We start from the raw sequence: 22,745 nt of genomic DNA, 5'->3' as shown, positions 1-22,745 counted from the left end.
TTTTATAGATAAAATCTAAGATTTCTTGGGTTCATCGGGTTTCTTTCAAACCATACATTTTGTTTTCCTTGCATTTTAAGCACAAGTTTCTGCCATGTCGTAAATTAACAACAGATTTTCAGCATGCTTATAGAGAAGGGCACTCAACATGTACTGCACTGACACAAATTACTGATGATTGGTTGAAAGAAATAGATAATAAGAAGATTGTGGGAGCTGTACTGTTAGATTTCAGTGTAGCCTTTGATATTATTGACCATTAACCTATAAAAATATTTGTCCAAAGCCCAAGGTTATAGGTGACCCTATTAATTTTCTGGCATTTTATAGATCAAATCTGCAAGTGACTCCCATCGGTTTTCTTTCAAACCATACATTTTGTTTTCCTTGCATTTTAAGCACAAGTTTCAATTCGAAAGGCTGCCTTTGAATAACATCAAAAGCCAAATGTAAGTCTTGAAAAGCCTTCTCAATATTAGATACGCATAAATAAATGTGTCATCAGCATACAGATGGAGATTTGCAGAGTCAATAGTCTTTCCTATATCATTTACATAGTGTAAAAAATATCAGACCTAAAATTGAGCCCTGGGGAACTCCTTTTCTAAGCCTTGTAAACTCAGATTCCATACCCTCCTGAGCTACACACTGTGTTCTGTCAGAAAGGCAGTTTTGGAACCAATCCTATGCATCACCACTTAAACCAATCTTTTTTTTAGTCTATACAACCACAGGGCATGGTCAACCGTGTCAAAGGCCTTCGATAAGTCAATAAAAAGTGAAACACAGTGATTTTTCTTGTCCTGAGCATCTAGAATATGACCTATAACCTTACTTACTGCAGTAATTGTACTACGCTTGGCTCTAAAATCGAGATAACACTGAGTTATTATAAAGAAAGTCTTTCAACTGGCGAGTTCACCAGGTTTTCCAAAACTTTTGCCAGTGCAGACCGTTTAGATATGGAACGTCAGTTATCCAACTGGGACGGATCGTCACCCTTATGTGAAGGCGTGACGTAGGCTGCTTTCCAGACTTTAGGAATGGTATTCCTCGCCAATGAAAGGTTTAATATACGAGTGAGGGACAGCAATGATCTCTGTGCCAATTCTTAGAAAATAAGGGTTTAATTCATCCGGACCAGACACTTTCTTAATATCAATAGATTTTAGTGTCTTTAAAACTTCTGAAATCTCTGTAAAAAAAAAATGCAAGATGAACCATAATCAGAGGGCTGATATAAATACTATTCATGTCAGTCTCTCTTGGCTAAGAGTTGAGGAGAGACTGACTGCATCACTTCTTCTTTTCATAAGAAACATGAATGTGTTGAAAATCCCAAATTGTCAACTGACACACAGTTACCCCACCAGACATGCCATCACGGGGTCTTTTCACAGTCCCCAAATCCAGAACAAATTCAAGAAAGTGTACAGTATTATATAGAGAGACATTATTGCATGGAACTCCGTTCCCATCTCACATTGCTCAAATAAACAGCAAACCTGGTTTCAAAAAAACAGATAAAGCAACGCCTCACGGCACAACGCCTCTCCCCTATTTGACCTAGATAGTATGTTTGTATGTATTGGTCTTGATATGTAGGCTACATGTGCCTTTTTTAAATATGTTTATTTACATGTATTTCAATTGATGTATTTCTGTCTGAGCTGTTCTTGTTGATTAATGTTCTGTATTATTTCATGTTTTGTGTGGACCACAGGAAGATCAGCTGCAGCTTTTGCAACCGCTAAGGGGGATCCTAATAAATGATAAAATACCAAAAGTTTCCTGGTGAGGCCTTTGGATGAAGGCTCCTTCCCTTCTCTCCTGGTTTACGAAGCACTAAGCACTCTGAAAATCTTTTAGCTGGATTCGATGGTGCCGTAATATATAATTAGCTGACTATAAGGCCCATCTCTGGGTCTGAGCTGAAAGCAACTGCCAAACCCAGAACTCTTTTGCCAAATGATTATCTTCCTCATAGCTATCTCATTTCAAAACATGATTGTGCTATGAATGAGAATCAGGCTCATTATATCACTTCCACACATTTACAGCTTAGCAGAGAAAGAAAAAAACACACAAGAACCCCCCCCCCCCGTCCATGCTAGATGAACGGCCATAACTGTGACATCCGTCCCAGAACAAAAAACGTTTCAATACTGCCAGCCCGGCAGCTGCCTTGTCTTCATGTGTCTCTTAATCATTTAGCGTATTCGGATGCAATTCAAATATTCTATGAATATTTATTTAAAAAAAATAAACATCCATTATGTCCCAAAACAGTGATTGCTGAGCTGATTTCAGAGTACACAAACAGATGGTCACAATACTTGGAGTGGTTTGGATGCAATACAGTGGAGGAAAAAGTACCCAATTGTCATACTTGAGCAAAAGTATTTTCATAGAAAATGACTCGGGTAAAAATCACCCGGTAAAATTCTACTTCAATAAAATATTTGTTTTTTTAAAATCACTTTTAAGTATCAAAAGTAAATGCAATAGCTAAAATATACTTAAGTATGAAAAGTAAAAATAATTTCAAATTCCTTATATTAAGTAAACCAGACGGAAACCTTTTTCTTTACGGATAGCCAGGGGCAAAACTCAGTGTGTGTGTTTAGTGAGTCCTCCAGATCAGAGGCAGTAGGGACGACCAGGGATGTTCTCTGTTCAGTGAGTCCTCCAGATCAGAGGCAGTAGGGATGACCAGGGATGTTCTCTGTTTAGTGAGTCCTCCAGATCAGAGGCAGTAGAGATGACCAGGGATGTTCTCTGTTTAGTGAGTCCTCCAGATCAGAGGCAGTAGGGATGACCAGGGTTGTTCTCTGTTTAGTGAGTCCACCAGATCAGAGGCAGTAGGGATGACCAGGGATGTTCTCTGTTTAGTGAGTCCTCCAGATCAGAGGCAGTAGAGATGACCAGGGATGTTCTCTGTTTAGTGAGTCCTCCAGATCAGAGGCAGTAGGGATGACCAGGGATGTCCTCTGTTTTAGTGAGTCCTCCAGATCAGAGGCAGTAGGGATGACCAGGAATGTTCTCTGTTTAGTGAGTCCTCCAGATCAGAGGCAGTAGGGATGACCAGGGATGTTCTCTGTTCAGTGAGTCCTCCAGATCAGAGGCAGTAGGGATGACCAGGGATGTTCTCTGTTTAGTGAGTCCTCCAGATCAGAGGCAGTAGGGATGACCAGGGATGTCCTCTGTTTTAGTGAGTCCTCCAGATCAGAGGTAGAGGATGACCAGGGATGTTCTCTGTTTAGTGAGTCCTCCAGATCAGAGGTAGAGGATGACCAGGGATGTTCTCTGTTTAGTGAGTCCTCCAGATCAGAGGTAGAGGATGACCAGGGATGTTCTCTGTTTAGTGAGTCCTCCAGATCAGAGACAGTAGGGATGACCAGGGATGTTCTCTGTTTAGTGAGTCCTCCAGATCAGAGGCAGTAGGGGTGACCAGGGATGTTCTCTGTTTAGTGAGTCCTCCAGATCAGAGGCAGTAGGGATGACCAGGGATGTTCTCTGTTTAGTGAGTCCTCCAGATCAGAGGCAGTAGGGATGACCAGGGATGTTCTCTGTTTAGTGAGTCCTCCAGATCAGAGGCAGTAGGGATGACCAGGGATGTCCTCTGTTTTAGTGAGTCCTCCAGATCAGAGGCAGTAGAGATGACCAGGAATGTTCTCTGTTTAGTGAGTCCTCCAGATCAGAGGCAGTAGGGATGACCAGGGATGTTCTCTGTTTAGTGAGTCCTCCAGATCAGAGGCAGTAGGGATGACCAGGGATGTTCTCTGTTTAGTGAGTCCTCCAGATCAGAGGCAGTAGGGATGACCAGGGATGTCCTCTGTTTTAGTGAGTCCTCCAGATCAGAGGCAGTAGAGATGACCAGGGATGTTCTCTGTTTAGTGAGTCCTCCAGATCAGAGGCAGTAGGGATGACCAGGGATGTTCTCTGTTTAGTGAGTCCTCCAGATCAGAGGCAGTAGGGATGACCAGGGATGTTCTCTGTTTTAGTGAGTCCACCAGATCAGAGGCAGTAGGGATGACCAGGGATGTTCTCTTGATAAGTGCGTGAATTTTCCTGTCCTGCTTGGCATTCAAAATGTAATAAGTACTTTTAGGTGTCAGGGAAAATGTATGGAGTAATAAGTACATTATTTCTTTAGGAATGTAGTGAAGTTGTCAAAAATATAAATAGTAAAGTGAAGATACCCATAACTACTTAAGTAGTACTTTAAAGTATTTTTACTTAAGTACTTTACACCACTGGGTATATACTTAGTTACTGTAGCTAGCCTCAGTCACTGCAATAATTCAGCAAACTAGAAAGTTAGATTTTAGTAGGGCAAGGGTTTATATGCACAACACTTAAAACAATGGATGGCTCAACCAGGTTATAGTGTTTTAATTAAACCATCTTGGTATATATTAGCAGTACAGTATTACAAAGGAATGGTAGTGTTTTAATTAAACCATCTTGGTATATGTTAGCAGTACAGTATTACAAAGGAATGGTAGTGTTTTATTCAACCATCTTGGTATATGTTAGCAGTACAGTATTACAAAGGAATGGTAGTGTTTTATTCAACCATCTTGGTATATGTTATCAGTACAGTATTACAAAGGAATGGTAGTGTTTTATTCAACCATCTTGGTATATGTTAGCAGTACAGTATTACAAAGGAATGGTAGTGTTTTATTCAACCATCTTGGTATATGTTAGCAGTACAGTATTACAAAGGAATGGTAGTGTTTTAATTAAACCATCTTGGTATATGTTAGCAGTACAGTATTACAAAGGAATGGTAGTGTTTTATTCAACCATCTTGGTATATGTTAGCAGTACAGTATTACAAAGGAATGGTAGTGTTTTAATTAAACCATCTTGGTATATGTTAGCAGTACAGTATTACAAAGGAATGGTAGTGTTTTAATTAAACCATCTTGGTATATGTTAGCAGTACAGTATTACAAAGGAATGGTAGTGTTTTATTCAACCACCTTGGTATATGTTAGCAGTACAGTATTACAAAGGAATGGTAGTGTTTTATTCAACCATCTTGGTGTATGTTAGCGGTGGTATTGAAAAGGAGACTGGGAAAGACATTTAGATTCATTTAGTAAAAAAAAAAGAGAAAAAAAAGGTTTACTGAGTTAAACCAAAAGATCAGTTTGTGATGGTGTTCTGTCTTATCTCAGATACTACGCTGATTAGCAGATCTGATTGAATAGGGCCCTATATCTACGTTGCACCAAGCCTTATCAACACGTTTACCACAAAAATAGGACTTGGTAGTGGTTGTCCCTAGTGAGATATTCATTCTGCTCCACAAAAATAAACTAGTGTATTTTTTTTTAATACATGAACATTGTTGAGATGATCACAATAAAGTACTAAATCCCAAGATACTTATAGGAGGTGAACCTATCAATTTGCTGGAATTTTCTAGATAAAATCTGCATGTTGACTCAATCTGTTAACTTTCAGGGAAGAGAAAACCATGCATTTTTGTTTTCCTTGCATTAAGTTTCAATTGGAAAAGCTGCCTTTGAATAACATCAAAAGCCTGTAAAAGTCTGAACTGTAAGTCCTGAAAAGCCTTCTGAATATTAGATACGCATAAATTAATAATTGTGTCATCAGCATACAGATGGGTTTTTTTTCATATGAACATCTGAGATGATCACAGTAAAGTGATATACTGTGTTTTTATAAAGTACTATACTGTGTTTTTATAAAGTACTATACTGTGTTTTTATAAAGTACTATACTGTGTTTTTATAAAGTACTATACTGTGTTTTTATAAAGTACTATACTGTGTTTTTATAAAGTACTATACTGTGTTTTTATAAAGTACTATACTGTGTTTTTATAAAGTACTATACTGTGTTTTTATAAAGTACTATACTGTGTTTTTATAAAGTACTATACTGTGTTTTTATAAGGCACTATACTGTGTTTTTATAAAGTACTATACTGTGTTTTTATAAAGTACTATACTGTGTTTTTATAAAGTACTATACTGTGTTTTTATAAAGTACTATACTGTGTTTTTATAAAGTACTATACTGTGTTTTTATAAAGTACCATACTGTGTTTTTATAAAGTACTATACTGTGTTTTTATAAAGTACTATACTGTGCTTTTATAAAGTACTATACTGTGCTTTTATAAAGTACTATACTGTGCTTTTATAAAGTACTATACTGTGCTTTTATAAAGTACTATACTGTGTTTTTATAAAGTACTATACTGTGTTTTTATAAAGTACTATACTGTGTTTTTATAAAGTACTATACTGTGTTTACAAGAACATCGTTGAGATGATCACAGTAAAGTACTATACTGTGTTTTTATAAAGTACTATACTGTGTTTTTATAAAGTACTATACTGTGTTTACAAGAACATCGTTGAGATGATCACAGTAAAGTACTATACTGTGCTTTTATAAAGTACTATACTGTGTTTTTATAAAACACTATACTGTGTTTTTACAAAGCACTATACTGTGTTTTTACAAGAACATCGTTGAGATTATCACAGTAAAGTACTACACTGTGTTTTTATAAAGTACTATACTAAATCTTCAGATTACTGCATCACCACGATGATGTTCTGGACTGAGAATAATAATAGTTGATTATATTCTGTTAAATCATATTATACAGAATGGAGAGAAATAATCATAATATGTGCAACGGTAAATATGTAGAAATACAATAGAATGAAGACTATATGAAAGAAAACAGGAAGCTATAAGAGGAAGAGGAAGTGACTTAAGAAAATACACGTCTTCTGGAAAGAAAAACGGCCTTAACAATAAAGTAAACTTCAAGATGTCCTTCATTAAAAAAAAAAATCTATTCATTCATTTCCCTGTACCATTAAAGAGCAGCGTCTTTGACTTCGGTCCAGAGTTCTCTCTTGACGATGAGACGGTCACTCTCTTTCTCATCTGGAACTCCACTGATGATCTGAAGACAGAGGTTTACAACCAAAGTTAATCAACAAGTACCTCTTACATGACACCCACCATATCAACCTCAAATGAATGGGAATCACTATCCGCAGGATAGGACCTGAGCCTATTGGTTTGCCTTCGTGCATACCTTTTCATTTGGGTACACATCTGTGATAAACAACATACATTTTTAGGGGGGGTATCAACAACCCTGCTGATGAATAAATGTTTTAAAAATGTTTTTTTTTTACAATAGCGTCTATAACGACTTCTTGATACAATATTACATAAATAAGTTCTACAAATTGGACTACTTCACTGTCAGTTTTGGTTGAGTATAAACCAATCAGAAGAGAGAAAGCTCATTAAAACCATGTAGAATTTATTTGTAGCCATCCTAGGGGGTCCTGCACTACTCATCAGGGGTTGGAACCGATCGTTTCGTTCTGAACAGAACCATTATTTTTTTAAATTCCGTTCCATTGTTCCAATCGGCAAACTAAAGTTCTGAACCGGTTCGAACCCCCCCCAAAAAAGTACCGGTGTATATTGTTCCATTCTGTTCCTTTTTTTAAATTAACCTGTGAAAAATCGACAGTTGTTTACATTTAATTAACTAAATGACTTCATAGAGCAGGCAAGCTAGTTGTTTACATTTAGTTAACTAATTGACTTCATAGAGCAGGCAAGCTAGTTGTTTACATGCATGATGGACAGACAAGTGTGGCCTATGGCGCAAGATACAACTATAGAAAAATGCCCGTAACCTAAAAGAACGTTATTAGCTGGTTCCCATGCTTTTAAAATAACGGTTCTGTTCCGGAACACTATGGATCACTTTCATTCCCGGTTCTGTTTCTGTTCCTTGAAAAATTTCATTTTCCGGTGTTCTGTTCACCTGAACCGGTTTCAACCCCTGCTACTCATAAAACATATTTAAAACTTGTATTATTCAGAAACATTAAATACAGCTATACCATCAACAACAAGATAAATATTGTGATATACTTTGGCCATATTACCCAGGCCTAATCAGACGGACGTGTAGATGGCTGTGGGTTCTCACCGGGTGGGAGGAGAAGTCTATCGCGGAAGAGATCTCTGGTCTGTACAGCTTCCACTTGGACTTCATGGGTCTAAAGCTCATGGACGACACCCCTTCCGTCTCTGGGGATTTCCCACTCACCAATCCCATTATCTTTTTAGCTGCAGAGAGAAAGAGGGACATAAGGGCTTTTAAAAAAGCTGAGCAGCATAGGCCATTAAAAAGTTAAAGCCAGAGCAAACCATTACTGTAGGCCAGAAAAAACTAGCCTGGGTGCCAGTCTGTTTCCGCACTCTTGTCTACTCCTTATGGAATTGCTATGCTTGACAAGGACAATGGAGTAGAGACAGGGCAGCATCCATGGACTAACTGTGGACTGAGAGAGACCAGGCAGCATCCATGGACTAACTGTGGACTGAGAGACCGGGCAGTATCCATGGACTAACTGTGGACAGAGAGACCGGGCAGCATCCATGGACTAACTGTGGACTGAGAGACCAGGCAGCATCCATGGACTAACTGTGGACTGAGAGACCGGGCAGCATCCATGGACTAACTGTGGACTGAGAGACCAGGCAGCATCCATGGACTAACTGTGGACTGAGAGAGACCAGGCAGCATCCATGGACTAACTGTGGACAGAGAGACCAGGCAGCATCCATGGACTAACTGTGGACAGAGAGACCAGACAGCATCCATGGACTAACTGTGGACTGAGAGACCGGGCAGCATCCATGGACTAACTGTGGACTGAGAGACCAGGCAATATCCATGGACTAACTGTGGACTGAGAGAGACCAGGCAGCATCCATGGACTAACTGTGGACTGAGAGACCGGGCTGCATCCATGGACTAACTGTGGACTGAGAGACCAGGCAGCATCCATGGACTAACTGTGGACTGAGAGAGACCGGGCAGCATCCATGGACTAACTGTGGACTGAGAGAGACCGGGCAGCATCCATGGACTAACTGTGGACTGAGAGACCAGGCAGCATCCATGGACTAACTGTGGACTGAGAGACCGGGCAGCATCCATGGACTAACTGTGGACTGAGAGACCGGGCAGCATCCATGGACTAACTGTGGACTGAGAGACCAGGCAGCATCCATGGACTAACTGTGGACTGAGAGACCGAGCTGCATCCATGGACTAACTGTGGACTGAGAGACCAGACAGCATCCATGGACTAGTTCTGGACAGAGAGAGACTGGGCAGCATCCATGGACTAACTGTGGACTGAGAGACCAGACAACATCCATGGACTAACTGTGGACTGAGAGAGACCAGACAGCATTCATGGACTAACTGTGGACTGAGAGACCAGACAGCATCCATGGACAAACTGTGGACTGAGAGAGACCAGACAGCATCCATGGACTAGTTCTGGACAGAGGGATTGTGGCCGGTTATATTGAACATGACCATTAAGGTGTGTTTTGTTCCACTGCAGATGTTACTTTGACTCCAGTTTGGTTTCAGTTTCTGGCTCTTTGATCTGATGATGATGATGATGATGATGATGATCATGTAGTCTGTGCTCGGTGCTCTCTACTCTGCAGTGCTGTTCTGTGTGGGATAGACGGTCATGCTGTCAGTGTAGAGTTGCACAAAGCCATTCCGTGCTGCTGTTAGTGTCAACTCTTACCTTTGCTACCGAAGACTCCGATCTTCTGCATCGTTCCTTCTTTCCTGCTATGCAAGCTGGACTGGGAGTCCTGGGGCCTCATGGATCCCGGGTCTTTACTGCCCCAGGCCGGAGACGGCTGTAGATGGAGGAGAAACCATGACATAAATAAATAAATAAAAACTTAACTAGGCAAGTCAGTTAAGAACTAATTCTTATTTACAAGGACGGCCTGCCCCAGGCCAAACCCAGACGATGCTGGGCCAATTGAGCGCCGCCCTGTGGGACTCCCAATCACAGCCGGTTGTGATACAGCCTGGATTCAAACCAGGGTCTGTAGTGACGCCTCTAGCACTGAGATGCATTGCCTTTAGACCGCTGCACCACTCGGGAGACCCAAAGTAAACCAATAAGTAATATAAAGACTAAAGGTGAGATGATAAACTTTATTATCCCCGAGGGGAAATCTGACAGAGCTTCCACATAAACACATCGACTGACACAACGTACACTGTTAACACTGTCATCATAATGTACACCCCCTCCACACCCACACAAACTGGCATTAGTTCATGCCAGGCAAGGCTGTGACGAGGTGACACATCCACATGATGAGACCCTACCCTACAGGCCAGGCTCCAGTCCATTATCATCAGCCTCGGATTTAACAGACTTATTGACAGGGGGACAAAGTCATGTTTGTATCTGTTCAAACATAAAAGATGTGTGTCTCACCACCTCTTGATGCACAGCCAGTTTAGGAGCCAGTCTGGTTCTGGGGTTTCTATGGTTCTCCTTGTGCACCTCATCCTGAGGAACACCAGCGCAGAGACGAGAGTTAGGAGACCAGGGAGAGAGAGGTGAGATTTAGGAGACCAGGGAGAGAGAGAGGTGAGATTTAGGAGACCAGGGAGAGAGAAATGAGATTTAGGAGACCAGGGAGAGAGAAATGAGATTTAGGAGACCAGGGAGAGAGAGAGATGAGATTTAGGAGACCAGGGAGAGAGAAATGAGATTTAGGAGACCAGGGAGAGGAGATAAATGAGATTTAGGAGACCAGGGAGAGAGAAATGAGATTTAGGAGACCAGGGAGATAGAAATGAGATTTAGGAGACCAGGGAGAGAGGAGACCAGGGAGAGGAGATAAATGAGATTTAGGAGACCAGGGAGAGAGAAATGAGATTTAGGAGACCAGGGAGATAGAAATGAGATTTAGGAGACCAGGGAGAGAGAAATGAGATTTAGGAGACCAGGGAGAGAGAAATGAGATTTAGGAGACCAGGGAGAGAGGAGACCAGGAAGAGAAATTAAAACTCCATGGTGAGGATTTAGTTTTATGAATGTTACGACATTGAGAGATCAGTTTACATTTTAAAAGTCCCCATGCACTTTCAGGTTGAATAAATCACTAGGTTTCCAATGATGTGGATGAACAATGTATGTTTCCCAGCTCCAGTGTAGGCCATCCCCCGACACATCTAGTTTGAACTGTTCAGCTCACGGCAAAAGAAACACTCATCTAAATGTGTACTTCAAAATAAAAGCATCTTCAATAACTTATTGGTAACATCTGTCCAACTCCGCATTTTGCTTTTAAATAGGATGCTGTATGAATCATTAAGCATGTTTCAAACTTCTGGACTTTGTGTTTCTGTATTTTATATGTTATATTTAAGCAATAAGGCATGGGGGGGTGTGGTATATGGGCAATATACCACGGCTAAGGGATTATTCTTATGCACGATGCAACGCGGAGTGCCTGGACACAGCCCTTAGCCGTGGTATATTGGCCATATACTACAATACTCAGAGGTACCTTATTGATATTATAAACTGGTTACCAACGTAATTAGAGCAGTAAAAATAAATGTTTTGTCATACCCGCGATATATGGTCTGATATACCACGGCTGTCAGCCAATCAGCATTCAGAGCTGGAACCACCCAGTTTATAATCTTCAATAATCAATGGGTATATATTATTTATAGAAATGACCACTGAACAGCAGGAAATACCCAACGCTGAAACAAACCCTGTCATTTTAAATCACAACCATTCCATGTCGTCTCTCAGAGGACTTTCATAGCTTTGTAATTACGCCAACCGAGCTATTACCGACCAAAGCATTAGAACATTGAGAGGGGATGGCGATGGATGGGGCAACAGGCATGAAGAGGGGAGAGGTACCTGAGAGGGGAGAGGTACCTGAGAGGGGAGAGGTACCTGAGACGGGAGAGGTACCTGAGACGGGAGAGGTACTTGAGAGGGGAGAGGTACCTGAGAGGGGAGAGGTACCTGAGAGGGGAGAGGTACCTGAGAGGGGAGAGGTACCTGAGAGGGGAGAGGTACCTGAGAGGGGAGAGGTACCTGAGAGGGGAGAGGTACCTGAGAGGGGAGAGGTACCTGAGAGGGGAGAGGTACCTGAGAGGGGAGAGGTACCTGAGAGGGGAGAGGTACCCGAGACGGGAGAGGTACCCGAGACGGGAGAGGTACCTGAGAGGGGAGAGGTACCTGAGAGGGGAGAGGTACCCGAGACGGGAGAGGTACCCGAGACGGGAGAGGTACCTGAGTACTTGAGAGGGGAGAGGTACCTGAGAGGGGAGAGGTACCTGAGAGGGGAGAGGTACCTGAGAGGGGAGAGGTACCTGAGTACTTGAGAGGGGAGAGGTACCTGAGAGGGGAGAGGTACCTGAGAGGGGAGAGGTACCTGAGTACTTGAGAGGGGAGAGGTACCTGAGAGGGGAGAGGTACCCGAGACGGGAGAGGTACCCGAGAGGGGAGAGGTACCCGAGAGGGGAGAGGTACCCGAGAGGGGAGAGGTACCCGAGAGGGGAGAGGTACCCGAGAGGGGAGAGGTACCCGAGAGGGGAGAGGTACCCGAGAGGGGAGAGGTACCCGAGAGGGGAGAGGTACCCGAGAGGGGAGAGGTACCCGAGAGGGGAGAGGTACCCGAGAGGGGAGAGGTACCCGAGAGGGGAGAGGTACCCGAGAGGGGAGAGGTACCCGAGAGGGGAGAGGTACCCGAGAGGGGAGAGGTACCCGAGAGGGGAGAGGTAGCCGAGAGGGGAGAGGTAGCCGAGAGGGGAGAGGTAGCCGAGAGGGGAGAGGTACCTGAGAGGGGAGAGGTACCTGAGAGGGGAGAGGTAGCCGAGAGGGGAGAGGTAGCCGAGAGGGGAGAGGTAGCCGAGAGGGGAGAGGTACCCGAGAGGGGAGAGGTAGCCGAGAGGGGAGAGGTAGCCGAGAGGGGAGAGGTAGCCGAGAGGGGAGAGGTACCCGAGAGGGGAGAGGTAGCCGAGAGGGGAGAGGTAGCCGAGAGGGGAGAGGTAGCCGAGAGGGGAGAGGTACCCGAGAGGGGAGAGGTAGCCGAGAGGGGAGAGGTAGCCGAGAGGGGAGAGGTACCCGAGAGGGGAGAGGTACCCGAGAGGGGAGAGGTACCCGAGAGGGGAGAGGTACCCGAGACGGGAGAGGTACCTGAGAGGGGAGAGGTACCTGAGAGGGGAGAGGTACCTGAGAGGGGAGAGGTACCTGAGACGGGAGCTCATGCGTTGCTCTCCTTTTAGCTGGACTGCGCCATCCGCTCTTCTTAAAAAATATATTTAAAAAAAGAAGAGGTTTGTTATAAAGTTAGCAAGAATAACCCGAGTCTAATACACCGAGGGCAATATGTGTCGACCATGTACCAGGTAACTAACCAACCACAAAGACGCCTATAAAATGTGACATTGATATTATATTGACACGTGAATTACATCAGGACTGAAAGGCTACAGGGGCGTGTCATAATGTGCAGATAAATACTTCAACAGCACATTTAAAAAAGTTTAGATGCTTCAAATTCTGGTGCTTAAAATGCATTTATCTTTCATGCTAAAAACCATTGCCCTGTTTGTGTGTTTGTTGTGAATCTTCTATAAAATAATTAACCGTCTAAAAGATTTAGAGGCTGTTTTTTTTTACGCCTGGATCTGCTGAAGGCAGAGAGAAAGCTGACAATACCCACATAATTAATTTAAAAAAATACCTTATTACTAAATAGAAAACATTGTGAAAAATATTTTGAATTGAACTCGACTTTCCCTTGTCGTCATCTGTCAACATGTCTTTCTTCATGTCTCGTGTTCAACAAAATGCTTGGCATTTTATTCCAAAACAGTGGGGAGTCAGAGAGACAGACCTCAGGGAAAGAGTTGTTTTTGTGACAGATACCAGAATGACTGAGTAACACTAAAGATTAGGACTAGGAACATCAGAGCTCCTAAAGACTCCCCCGCTGTGTTGTGTGGGCTTTAGTTAGTTACCGTGCTGTTAACTAGGGACGGCAGGTAGACTAGTGGTTAGAGTGTAGGGACGGCAGGTAGACTAGTGGTTCGAGTGTAGGGGCGGCAGGTTGCCTAGTGGTTAGAGTGTAGGGACGTCAGGTAACCTAGTGGTTAGAGTGTAGGGACGGCAGGTAGCCTAGTGGTTAGAGTGTAGGGGCGGCAGGTTGCCTAGTGGTTAGAGTGTAGGGACGTCAGGTAACCTAGTGGTTAGAGTGTAGGGATGGCAGGTAGCCTAGTGGTTAGAGTGTAGGGACGACAGGTAGACTAGTGGTTAGAGTGTAGGGACGGCAGGTAGCCTAGTGGTTAGAGTGTAGGGGCGGCAGGTAGCCTAGTGGTTAGAGTGTAGGGGCGGCAGGTAGCCTAGTGGTTAGAGTGTAGGGACGGCAGGTAGGCTAGTGGTTAGAGTGTAGGGACGGCAGGTAGCCTAGTGGTTAGAGTGTAGGGACGGCAGGTAGCCTAGTGGTAAGAGTGTAGGGACGGCAGGTAGCCTAGTGGTTAGAGTGTAGGGACGGCAGGTAGCCTAGTGGTTAGAGTGTAGGGACGGCAGGTAGCCTAGTGGTTAGAGTGTAGGGACGGCAGGTAACCTAGTGGTTAGAGTGTAGGGACGGCAGGTAGCCTAGTGGTTAGAGTGTAGGGACGGCAGGTAGCTTAGTGGTTAGAGTGTAGGGACGGCAGGTAGCCTAGTGGTTAGAGTGTAGGGGCGGCAGGTAGCATAGTGGTTAGAGTGTAGGGACGGCAGGTAGCCTAGTGGTTAGAGTGTAGGGACGGCAGGTAGCCTAGTGGTTAGAGTGTATGGGCGGCAGGTAGACTAGTGGTTAGAGTGTAGGGACGGCAGGTAGCCTAGTGGTTAGAGTGTAGGGACGGCAGGTAGACTAGTGGTTAGAGTGTAGGGACGGCAGGTAGCCTAGTGGTTAGAGTGTAGGGACGGCAGGTTAGCCTAGTGGTTAGAGTGTAGGGACGGCAGGTAGCCTAGTGGCTAGAGTGTAGGGACGGCAGGTAGCCTAGTGGCTAGAGTGTAGGGACGGCAGGTAGCCTAGTGGTTAGAGTGTAGGGACGGCAGGTAGCCTAGTGGTTAGAGTGTAGGGACGGCAGGTAGCCTAGTGGTTAGAGTGTAGGGACGGCAGGTAACCTAGTGGTTAGAGTGTAGGGACGGCAGGTAGCCTAGTGGTTAGAGTGTAGGGACGGCAGGGTAGCCTAGTGGTTAGAGTGTAGGGACGGCAGGTAGCCTAGTGGTTAGAGTGTAGGGACGGCAGGTAGCCTAGTGGTTAGAGTGTAGGGACGGCAGGTAGCCGAAAGGTTGTTAGATTAAATCCCCGAGCTGACAAGGTAAAAATCTGTCATTGAACAAGGCAGTTAACCCACTGTTCCTAGGACGTCATTGTAAATATTTGTTCTTAACTGACTTGCCTAATTTAATTAAATAAAATATATTTTTATTTTTAAGTACAGGCCATGTTTAAAGGCAGTTCCTCCCCACAGAACTTCTTAGGGAGGTGAGGACTCACGTAAATACAATGCAGATTCACTCCTCCCCTCTCCTCCGTCGTCTCTCCTCCCCCCTCTGGGACAGTCAGTAATGGAATTACTTTAGTCTCAAACTGCAGAGGTTTAACCCCATAAATACTCCTCCTATATGGACTTAATACTGCACCATAGCCTTTACTCACTCCTACGTCACTGCAGCAGAGACCCCCTCCTCCCACTCTGCAGCAGAGACCACCCCTCCTCCTACGCTGCAGCAGAGACCCTCCTCCTACGTCACTGCAGCAGAGACCCCCCTCCTCCCACTCTGCAGCAGAGACCACCCCTCCTCCTACGCTGCAGCAGAGACCCTCCTCCTCCTACGTCTCTGCAGCAGAGACCACCCCTCCTCCTACGCTGCAGCAGAGACCCTCCTCCTCCTACGTCGCTGCAGCAGAGACCCTCCTCCTCCTACGTCTCTGCAGCAGAGACCCTCCTCCTCCTACGTCTCTGCAGCAGAGACCACCCCTCCTCCTATGCTGCAGCAGAGACCCTCCTCCTCCTCCTCCTATGCTGCAGCAGAGACCCTCCTCCTCCTCCTACGTCCCTGCAGCAGAGACCCTCCTCCTCCTCCTACGTCCCTGCAGCAGAGACCCTCCTCCTCCTCCTACGTCCCTGCAGCAGAGACCCTCCTCCTCCGTCACTGCAGCAGAGACCCTCCTCCTCCTCCGTCACTGCAGCAGAGACCCTCCTCCTACGTGACTGCAGCAGAGACCCTCCTCCTCCTCCGTCACTGCAGCAGAGACCCTCCTCCTACGTGACTGCAGCATAGACCCTCCTCCTCCTACGTCGCTGCAGCAGAGACCCTCCTCCGTCACTTCAGCAGAGACCCTCCTCCTCCTCCGTCACTGCAGCAGAGACCCTCCTCCTCCTCCGTCACTGCAGCAGAGACCCTCCTCCTCCTACGTGACTGCAGCAGAGACCCTCCTCCTCCAACGTCAATGCAGCAGAGACCCTCCTCCTCCTCCTACGCTGCAGCAGAGACCCTCCTCCTCCTCCTACGCTGCAGCAGACCCGCCTCCTCCTACGTAACTGCAGCAGAGACCCGCCTCCTCCTCCTACGCTGCAGCAGAGACCCGCCTCCTCCTACGCCGCTGCAGCAGAGACCACGCCTCCTCCTACGCTTCAGCAGAGACCACGCCTCCTCCTACGCTGCTGCAGCAGAGACCACGCCTCCTCCTACGCTGCAGCAGAGACCACGCCTCCTCCTCCTCCTACGCCGCTGCAGAGACCACGCCTCCTCCTACGCTGCAGCAGCAGAGACCACGCCTCCTCCTACGCTGCTGCAGCAGAGACCACGCCTCCCCCTACGCTGCAGCAGAGACCACGCCTCCTCCTACGCCGCTGCAGCAGAGACCACGCCTCCTCCTACGTCACTGCAGCAGAGACCACGCCTCCTCCTCCTACGCCGCTGCAGCAGAGACCACGCCTCCTCCTCCTACGCTGCTGCAGCAGAGACCACGCCTCCCCCTACGCTGCAGCAGAGACCACGCCTCCTCCTACGCTGCTGCAGCAGAGACCACGCCTCCTCCTACGCCGCTGCAGCAGAGACCACGCCTCCTCCTCCTACGCCGCTGCAGCAGAGACCACGCCTCCTCCTACGTAACTGCAGCAGAGACCACCCCTCCTCCTCCTACGTAACTGCAGCAGAGACCCTACACTACATCGACTCATTATATTCACACAACAACCGTGCGTGTGTTAGATCCCACCACATGTAATAGGAAACTAATTTACTTCCATAAAAAAGAGGCACAAGCCTTTCAGTTCAATGCATAACGTAAGATGGGAGCAGTAAACTATTAATATGTTGTACAACTTGCTCTTCAGATGAACCTAATTAACACTTCATTATGGCTTATCTGGGGCTATTTAAACATGTTTGCTTCTTGCATGGTTTCTTATGCCATTGCAATTAGTTAGGTGGGTGACTCCTGACTTTGGACATGGGATAACAGAACTGTTGCAGTACTAATGCTCTCTCTGTAAAATGTATTTAAGATGACTGACAGGAGAGAGACCACCACCCGAATGGCAAGATGGACAGGGTCTGCAGTGGCGGAAGGACCACACAGTTGTACCCTGGGCTGAACCTACAGTACGTGACCTCACTGCAAGTGAACACGGTCTACCTTGTCGATCTCAGAGCTCTTCCTCTTGCGGGTGATTTTGACGTTGACCACAGCCCCTCCCTGGCGTTTCAGGGCCATCCTGTTGGGCTGCAGCGGGCTGAAGGAGATCTCGAGCTCAGGCTTGGGGAAGCGGCTGGTCCTGCCTCCTTCTGTGGAGATCTCTGAGGAGTCTAGCACCGACGGGTAGCCCCCAGACCCCTACAGACAGACAGGCAGGGGTACACAGGATGACAGTGACGGTGAGTTAACCTACAGGAGTGTCTAGTCAGTTGGGTTAACCTACAGGAGTGACTAGTCAGTTGGGTTAACCTACAGGAGTGTCTAGTCAGTTGGGTTAACCTACAGGAGTGACTAGTTAGTTGGGTTAACCTACAGGAGTGACTAGTTAGTTGGGTTAACCTACTAGTCAGTTGGGTTAACCTACTAGTCAGTTGGGTTAACCTACTAGTCAGTTGGGTTAACCTACTAGTCAGTTGGGTTAACCTACTAGTCAGTTGGGTTAACCTACAGGAGTGTCTAGTCAGTTGGGTTAACCTACAGGAGTGACTAGTCAGTTGGGTTAACCTACTAGTCAGTTGGGTTAACCTACAGGAGTGACTAGTCAGTTGGGTTAACCTACAGGCATGTCTAGTCAGTTTGGTTAACCTACTAGTCAGTTGGGTTAACCTACAGGAGGGTCAGGTCATTTGGGTTAACCTACAGGAGTGACTAGTCAGTTGGGTTAACCTACTAGTCAGTTGGGTTAACCTACAGGAGTGACTAGTCAGTTGGGTTAACCTACAGGAGTGACTAGTCAGTTGGGTTAACCTACAGGAGTGTCTAGTCAGTTGGGTTAACCTACAGGAGTGTCTAGTCATTTGGGTTAACCTACAGGAGTGACTAGTCAGTTGGGTTAACCTACTAGTCAGTTGGGTTAACCTACTAGTCAGTTGGGTTAACCTACTAGTCAGTTCCATCAGAGCAAGACGGACGTGGCGCTAATTGACATAAGACATGCAGATGACAACCTAGCCTTGGAAACCCGACCCCCTAGGCAACAGCAGTGACTCCCAACAAACCACGCGGCAGACATGTAGATGAGAACCTAGCCTTGGAAACCCGACCCCCTAGGCAACAGCAGTGACTCCCAACAAACCACGAGGCAGACATGCAGATGAGAACCTAGCCTTGGAAACCCGACCCCCTAGGCAACAGCAGTGACTCCCAACAAACCACGAGGCAGACATGCAGATGAGAACCTAGCCTTGGAAACCGGAACCCCTAGGCAACAGCAGTGACTCCCAACAAACCACGAGGCAGACATGCAGATGAGAACCTAGCCTTGGAAACCGGAACCCCTAGGCAACAGCAGTGACTCCCAACAAACCACGAGGCAGACATGCAGATGACAACCTAGCCTTGGAAACCCGACCCCCTAGGCAACAGCAGTGACTCCCAACAAACCACGAGGCAGACATGCAGATGACAACCTAGCCTTGGAAACCCGACCCCCTAGGCAACAGCAGTGACTCCCAACAAACCACGAGGCAGACACGCAGATGACAACCTAGCCTTGGAAACCCGACCCCCTAGGCAACAGCAGTGACTCCCAACAAACCACGAGGCAGACACGCAGATGACAACCTAGCCTTGGAAACCCGACCCCCTAGGCAACAGCAGTGACTCCCAACAAACCACGAGGCAGACATGCAGATGAGAACCTAGCCTTGGAAACCCGACCCCCTAGGCAACAGCAGCGACTCCCAACAAACCACGAGGCAGACATGCAGATGAGAACCTAGCCTTGGAAACCGGAACCCCTAGGCAACAGCAGTGACTCCCAAACAAACCACGAGGCAGACATGCAGATGAGAACCTAGCCTTGGAAACCCGACCCCCTAGGCAACAGCAGTGACTCCCAAACAAACCACGAGGCAGACATGCAGATGAGAACCTAGCCTTGGAAACCTGACCCCCTAGGCAACAGCAGTGACTCCCAACAAACCACGAGGCAGACATGTAGATGAGAACCTAGCCTTGGAAACCGGAACCCCTAGGCAACAGCAGTGACTCCCAACAAACCACGAGGCAGACATGCAGATGACAACCTAGCCTTGGAAACCGGAACCCCTAGGCAACAGCAGTGACTCCCAACAAACCACGAGGCAGACATGCAGATGAGAACCTAGCCTTGGAAACCCGACCCCCTAGGCAACAGCAGTGACTCCCAACAAACCACGAGGCAGACATGCAGAGGAGAACCTAGCCTTGGAAACCCGACCCCCTAGGCAACAGCAGTGACTCCCAACAAACCACGAGGCAGACATGCAGATGACAACCTAGCCTTGGAAACCCGACCCCCTAGGCAACAGCAGTGACTCCCAACAAACCACGAGGCAGACATGCAGATGAGAACCTAGCCTTGGAAACCTGACCCCCTAGGCAACAGCAGTGACTCCCAACAAACCACGAGGCAGACATGCAGATGAGAACCTAGCCTTGGAAACCCGACCCCCTAGGCAACAGCAGTGACTCCCAACAAACCACGAGGCAGACATGCAGATGAGAACCTAGCCTTGGAAACCGGAACCCCTAGGCAACAGCAGTGACTCCCAACAAACCACGAGGCAGACACGCAGATGACAACCTAGCCTTGGAAACCCGACCCCCTAGGCAACAGCAGTGACTCCCAACAAACCACGAGGCAGACATGCCAGAACGTCGCAACTCGAAACCAAGGTTTGCAGGCTAAACATTTGCAGTGGTTTTAGCGAAGGTAGTTGATGCGAACTAGCCACTTGTAAAATGCACTCATTAAAAAAAAAAAATTACCTCAGTGAACTCCATCTCGATAGCTACTATTTTGTCGGAGGGACGTGAGCAACAGGCGGATAGAGAAGTGACATACTTCCTCTATGCCAAACTGACGTTTTGTTACGCACAGACGCGTTAAACCGGAGAGATTGAAACATTTTAGGAGATGTCTAAAGGAGATTACCTGACTGGTCCTCTTCGACGTCTTTACGTCGCGTACTAGTTGACCGTTGTCATGGAGAGTCCTCTCACGGACTTTGGAAGGGCACTCCTCTGCTTCAGTCTGTGAGAGCTATCATGAACAACATCCATTGTATTAACAAGACCAACATACTACATATGGATAGGGGATTGAATACAATGTTATATTTTTGGATAATGTGTACTGCACTGTTGAGGAGAGCTTGCAAGTAAGCGTTTCACTGTACTGTTTACACCCTGTATCCCTTGCACGAGACCAATAAACTTAAGATTTTATTCGTTATGAAGGAGGACTGCTCCCTCACCTGATTGGCTGTCTCTCTGTGTTTAGTAGGGACCGAGGCATCGCTGCTGGCTTTGAATGCAGTTTTCAATTGTTCCTTCAGGTTAAGAATCTCAGTGTCTCTGTCAGACAGAAGGCCCTGCAGCTCCACTACCTCCACCTGGCCATGGTCCCCCTGGGGGAGGGGGGAGGATACAACAGTAAGGAAACAGGGGACCAATAATGCTATCTATCAACATGGTCCCTCTGGGGGAGGGGGAAGGATACAAGAGTAAGGAAACAGGGGACCAATAATGCTATCTATCAACATGGTCCCTTTGCTGTCAAAGACTCCAAACTCCACACAGTTGTCACGGACTAGTTGGATATCAGTGGAGGCTGCCGAGGGGAGGACGGCTCATAATAATAGCTGGAAAGGAGTGAATGGAATGGCATCCAACCCATGGAAACCATGTGTTTGATACCATTCCACAGATACCGCTCCAGCCATTACCACGAGCCCGTTCTCCCCAGTTAAGGTGCCACCAACTTCCTGTATTGGATATTCATATTAAATACTGTTGAAGTAATGTTGGCTTCAGGTTCCTCTGCCTCACCTAAAGTCCATTCTGGTGGGAAGCTGCTATAGACCATCAAGTGCTAACAGTCACTATCTGGATAACATGTGAAATGCTTGATAATGTACAGGTCCAGTCTGTAACAGTAGACCATGCCACATACAGTACCAGTCTGTACAGTAGACCCTGCCACATACAGTACCAGTCTGTAACAGTAGACCATGCCACATACAGTACCAGTCTGTAACAGTAGACCCTGCCACATACAGTACCAGTCTGTAACAGTAGACCCTGCCACATACAGTACCAGTCTGTAACAGTAGACCCTGCCACATACAGTACCAGTCTGTACAGTAGACCCTGCCACATACAGTACCAGTCTGTAACAGTAGACCCTGCCACATACAGTACCAGTCTGTACAGTAGACCCTGCCACATACAGTACCAGTCTGTACAGTAGACCCTGCCACATACAGTACCAGTCTGTAACAGTAGACCCTGCCACATACAGTACCAGTCTGTAACAGTAGACCATGCCACATACAGTACCAGTCTGTACAGTAGACCCTGCCACATACAGTACCAGTCTGTAACAGTAGACCATGCCACATACAGTACCAGTCTGTAACAGTAGACCCTGCCACATACAGTACCAGTCTGTACAGTAGACCCTGCCACATACAGTACCAGTCTGTAACAGTAGACCCTGCCACATACAGTACCAGTCTGTAACAGTAGACCCTGCCACATACAGTACCAGTCTGTACAGTAGACCCTGCCACATACAGTACCAGTCTGTAACAGTAGACCCTGCCACATACAGTACCAGTCTGTACAGTAGACCCTGCCACATACAGTACCAGTCTGTACAGTAGACCCTGCCACATACAGTACCAGTCTGTAACAGTAGACCATGCCACATACAGTACCAGTCTGTACAGTAGACCCTGCCACATACAGTACCAGTCTGTACAGTAGACCCTGCCACATACAGTACCAGTCTATACAGTAGACCCTGCCACATACAGTACCAGTCTGTACAGTAGACCCTGCCACATACAGTACCAGTCTGTACAGTAGACCCTGCCACATACAGTACCAGTCTGTACAGTAGACCCTGCCACATACAGTACCAGTCTGTACAGTAGACCCTGCCACATACAGTACCAGTCTGTACAGTAGACCCTGCCACATACAGTACCAGTCTGTACAGTAGACCATGCCACATACAGTACCAGTCTGTACAGTAGACCCTGCCACATACAGTACCAGTCTGTAACAGTAGACCCTGCCACATACAGTACCAGTCTGTA

The 22,745-nt window shown here is 46.5% G+C and overlaps 1 protein-coding gene across 15 annotated transcripts in view; it reads right to left on the bottom strand.

The window, feature by feature from the left end:
* Positions 1 to 2,238: 2,238 nt before the first annotated feature.
* kif20ba (kinesin family member 20Ba) overlaps positions 2,239 to 22,745 on the bottom strand; it is a 39,715-nt gene continuing 19,208 nt past the window's right edge. For 3 of the 15 annotated variants that reach the window (XM_090201825.1, XM_090201819.1, XM_090201821.1), the window contains exons 26-33: positions 20,898 to 21,050; positions 20,576 to 20,683; positions 17,599 to 17,796; positions 13,152 to 13,208; positions 10,362 to 10,436; positions 9,648 to 9,765; positions 8,021 to 8,160; positions 4,738 to 6,967 (exon numbers count right to left, since the gene is read on the bottom strand). In XM_090201825.1, coding sequence (XP_090057951.1) covers positions 6,878 to 6,967; positions 8,021 to 8,160; positions 9,648 to 9,765; positions 10,362 to 10,436; positions 13,152 to 13,208; positions 17,599 to 17,796; positions 20,576 to 20,683; positions 20,898 to 21,050 — 939 coding nt within the window. In that variant the 3' untranslated portion in view covers positions 4,738 to 6,877. Of the gene's footprint in view, positions 4,077 to 4,737; positions 6,968 to 8,020; positions 8,161 to 9,647; positions 9,766 to 10,361; positions 10,437 to 13,151; positions 13,209 to 17,598; positions 17,797 to 20,575; positions 20,684 to 20,897; positions 21,051 to 22,745 lie in introns of those variants that run through there. The other 12 variants (XM_090201827.1, XM_090201824.1, XM_090201826.1 and 9 more) reach the window with 7 other exon arrangements.

This window comes from Oncorhynchus mykiss, chromosome 16, assembly GCF_057628025.1.
Source record: "Oncorhynchus mykiss isolate SJ-2025 chromosome 16, ASM5762802v1, whole genome shotgun sequence".
Classification (NCBI taxonomy): Eukaryota; Metazoa; Chordata; class Actinopteri; order Salmoniformes; family Salmonidae; genus Oncorhynchus; species Oncorhynchus mykiss.
Note: the sequence above shows the minus strand (reverse complement) of the source record. Positions and strands in the feature narration are given on the sequence as shown.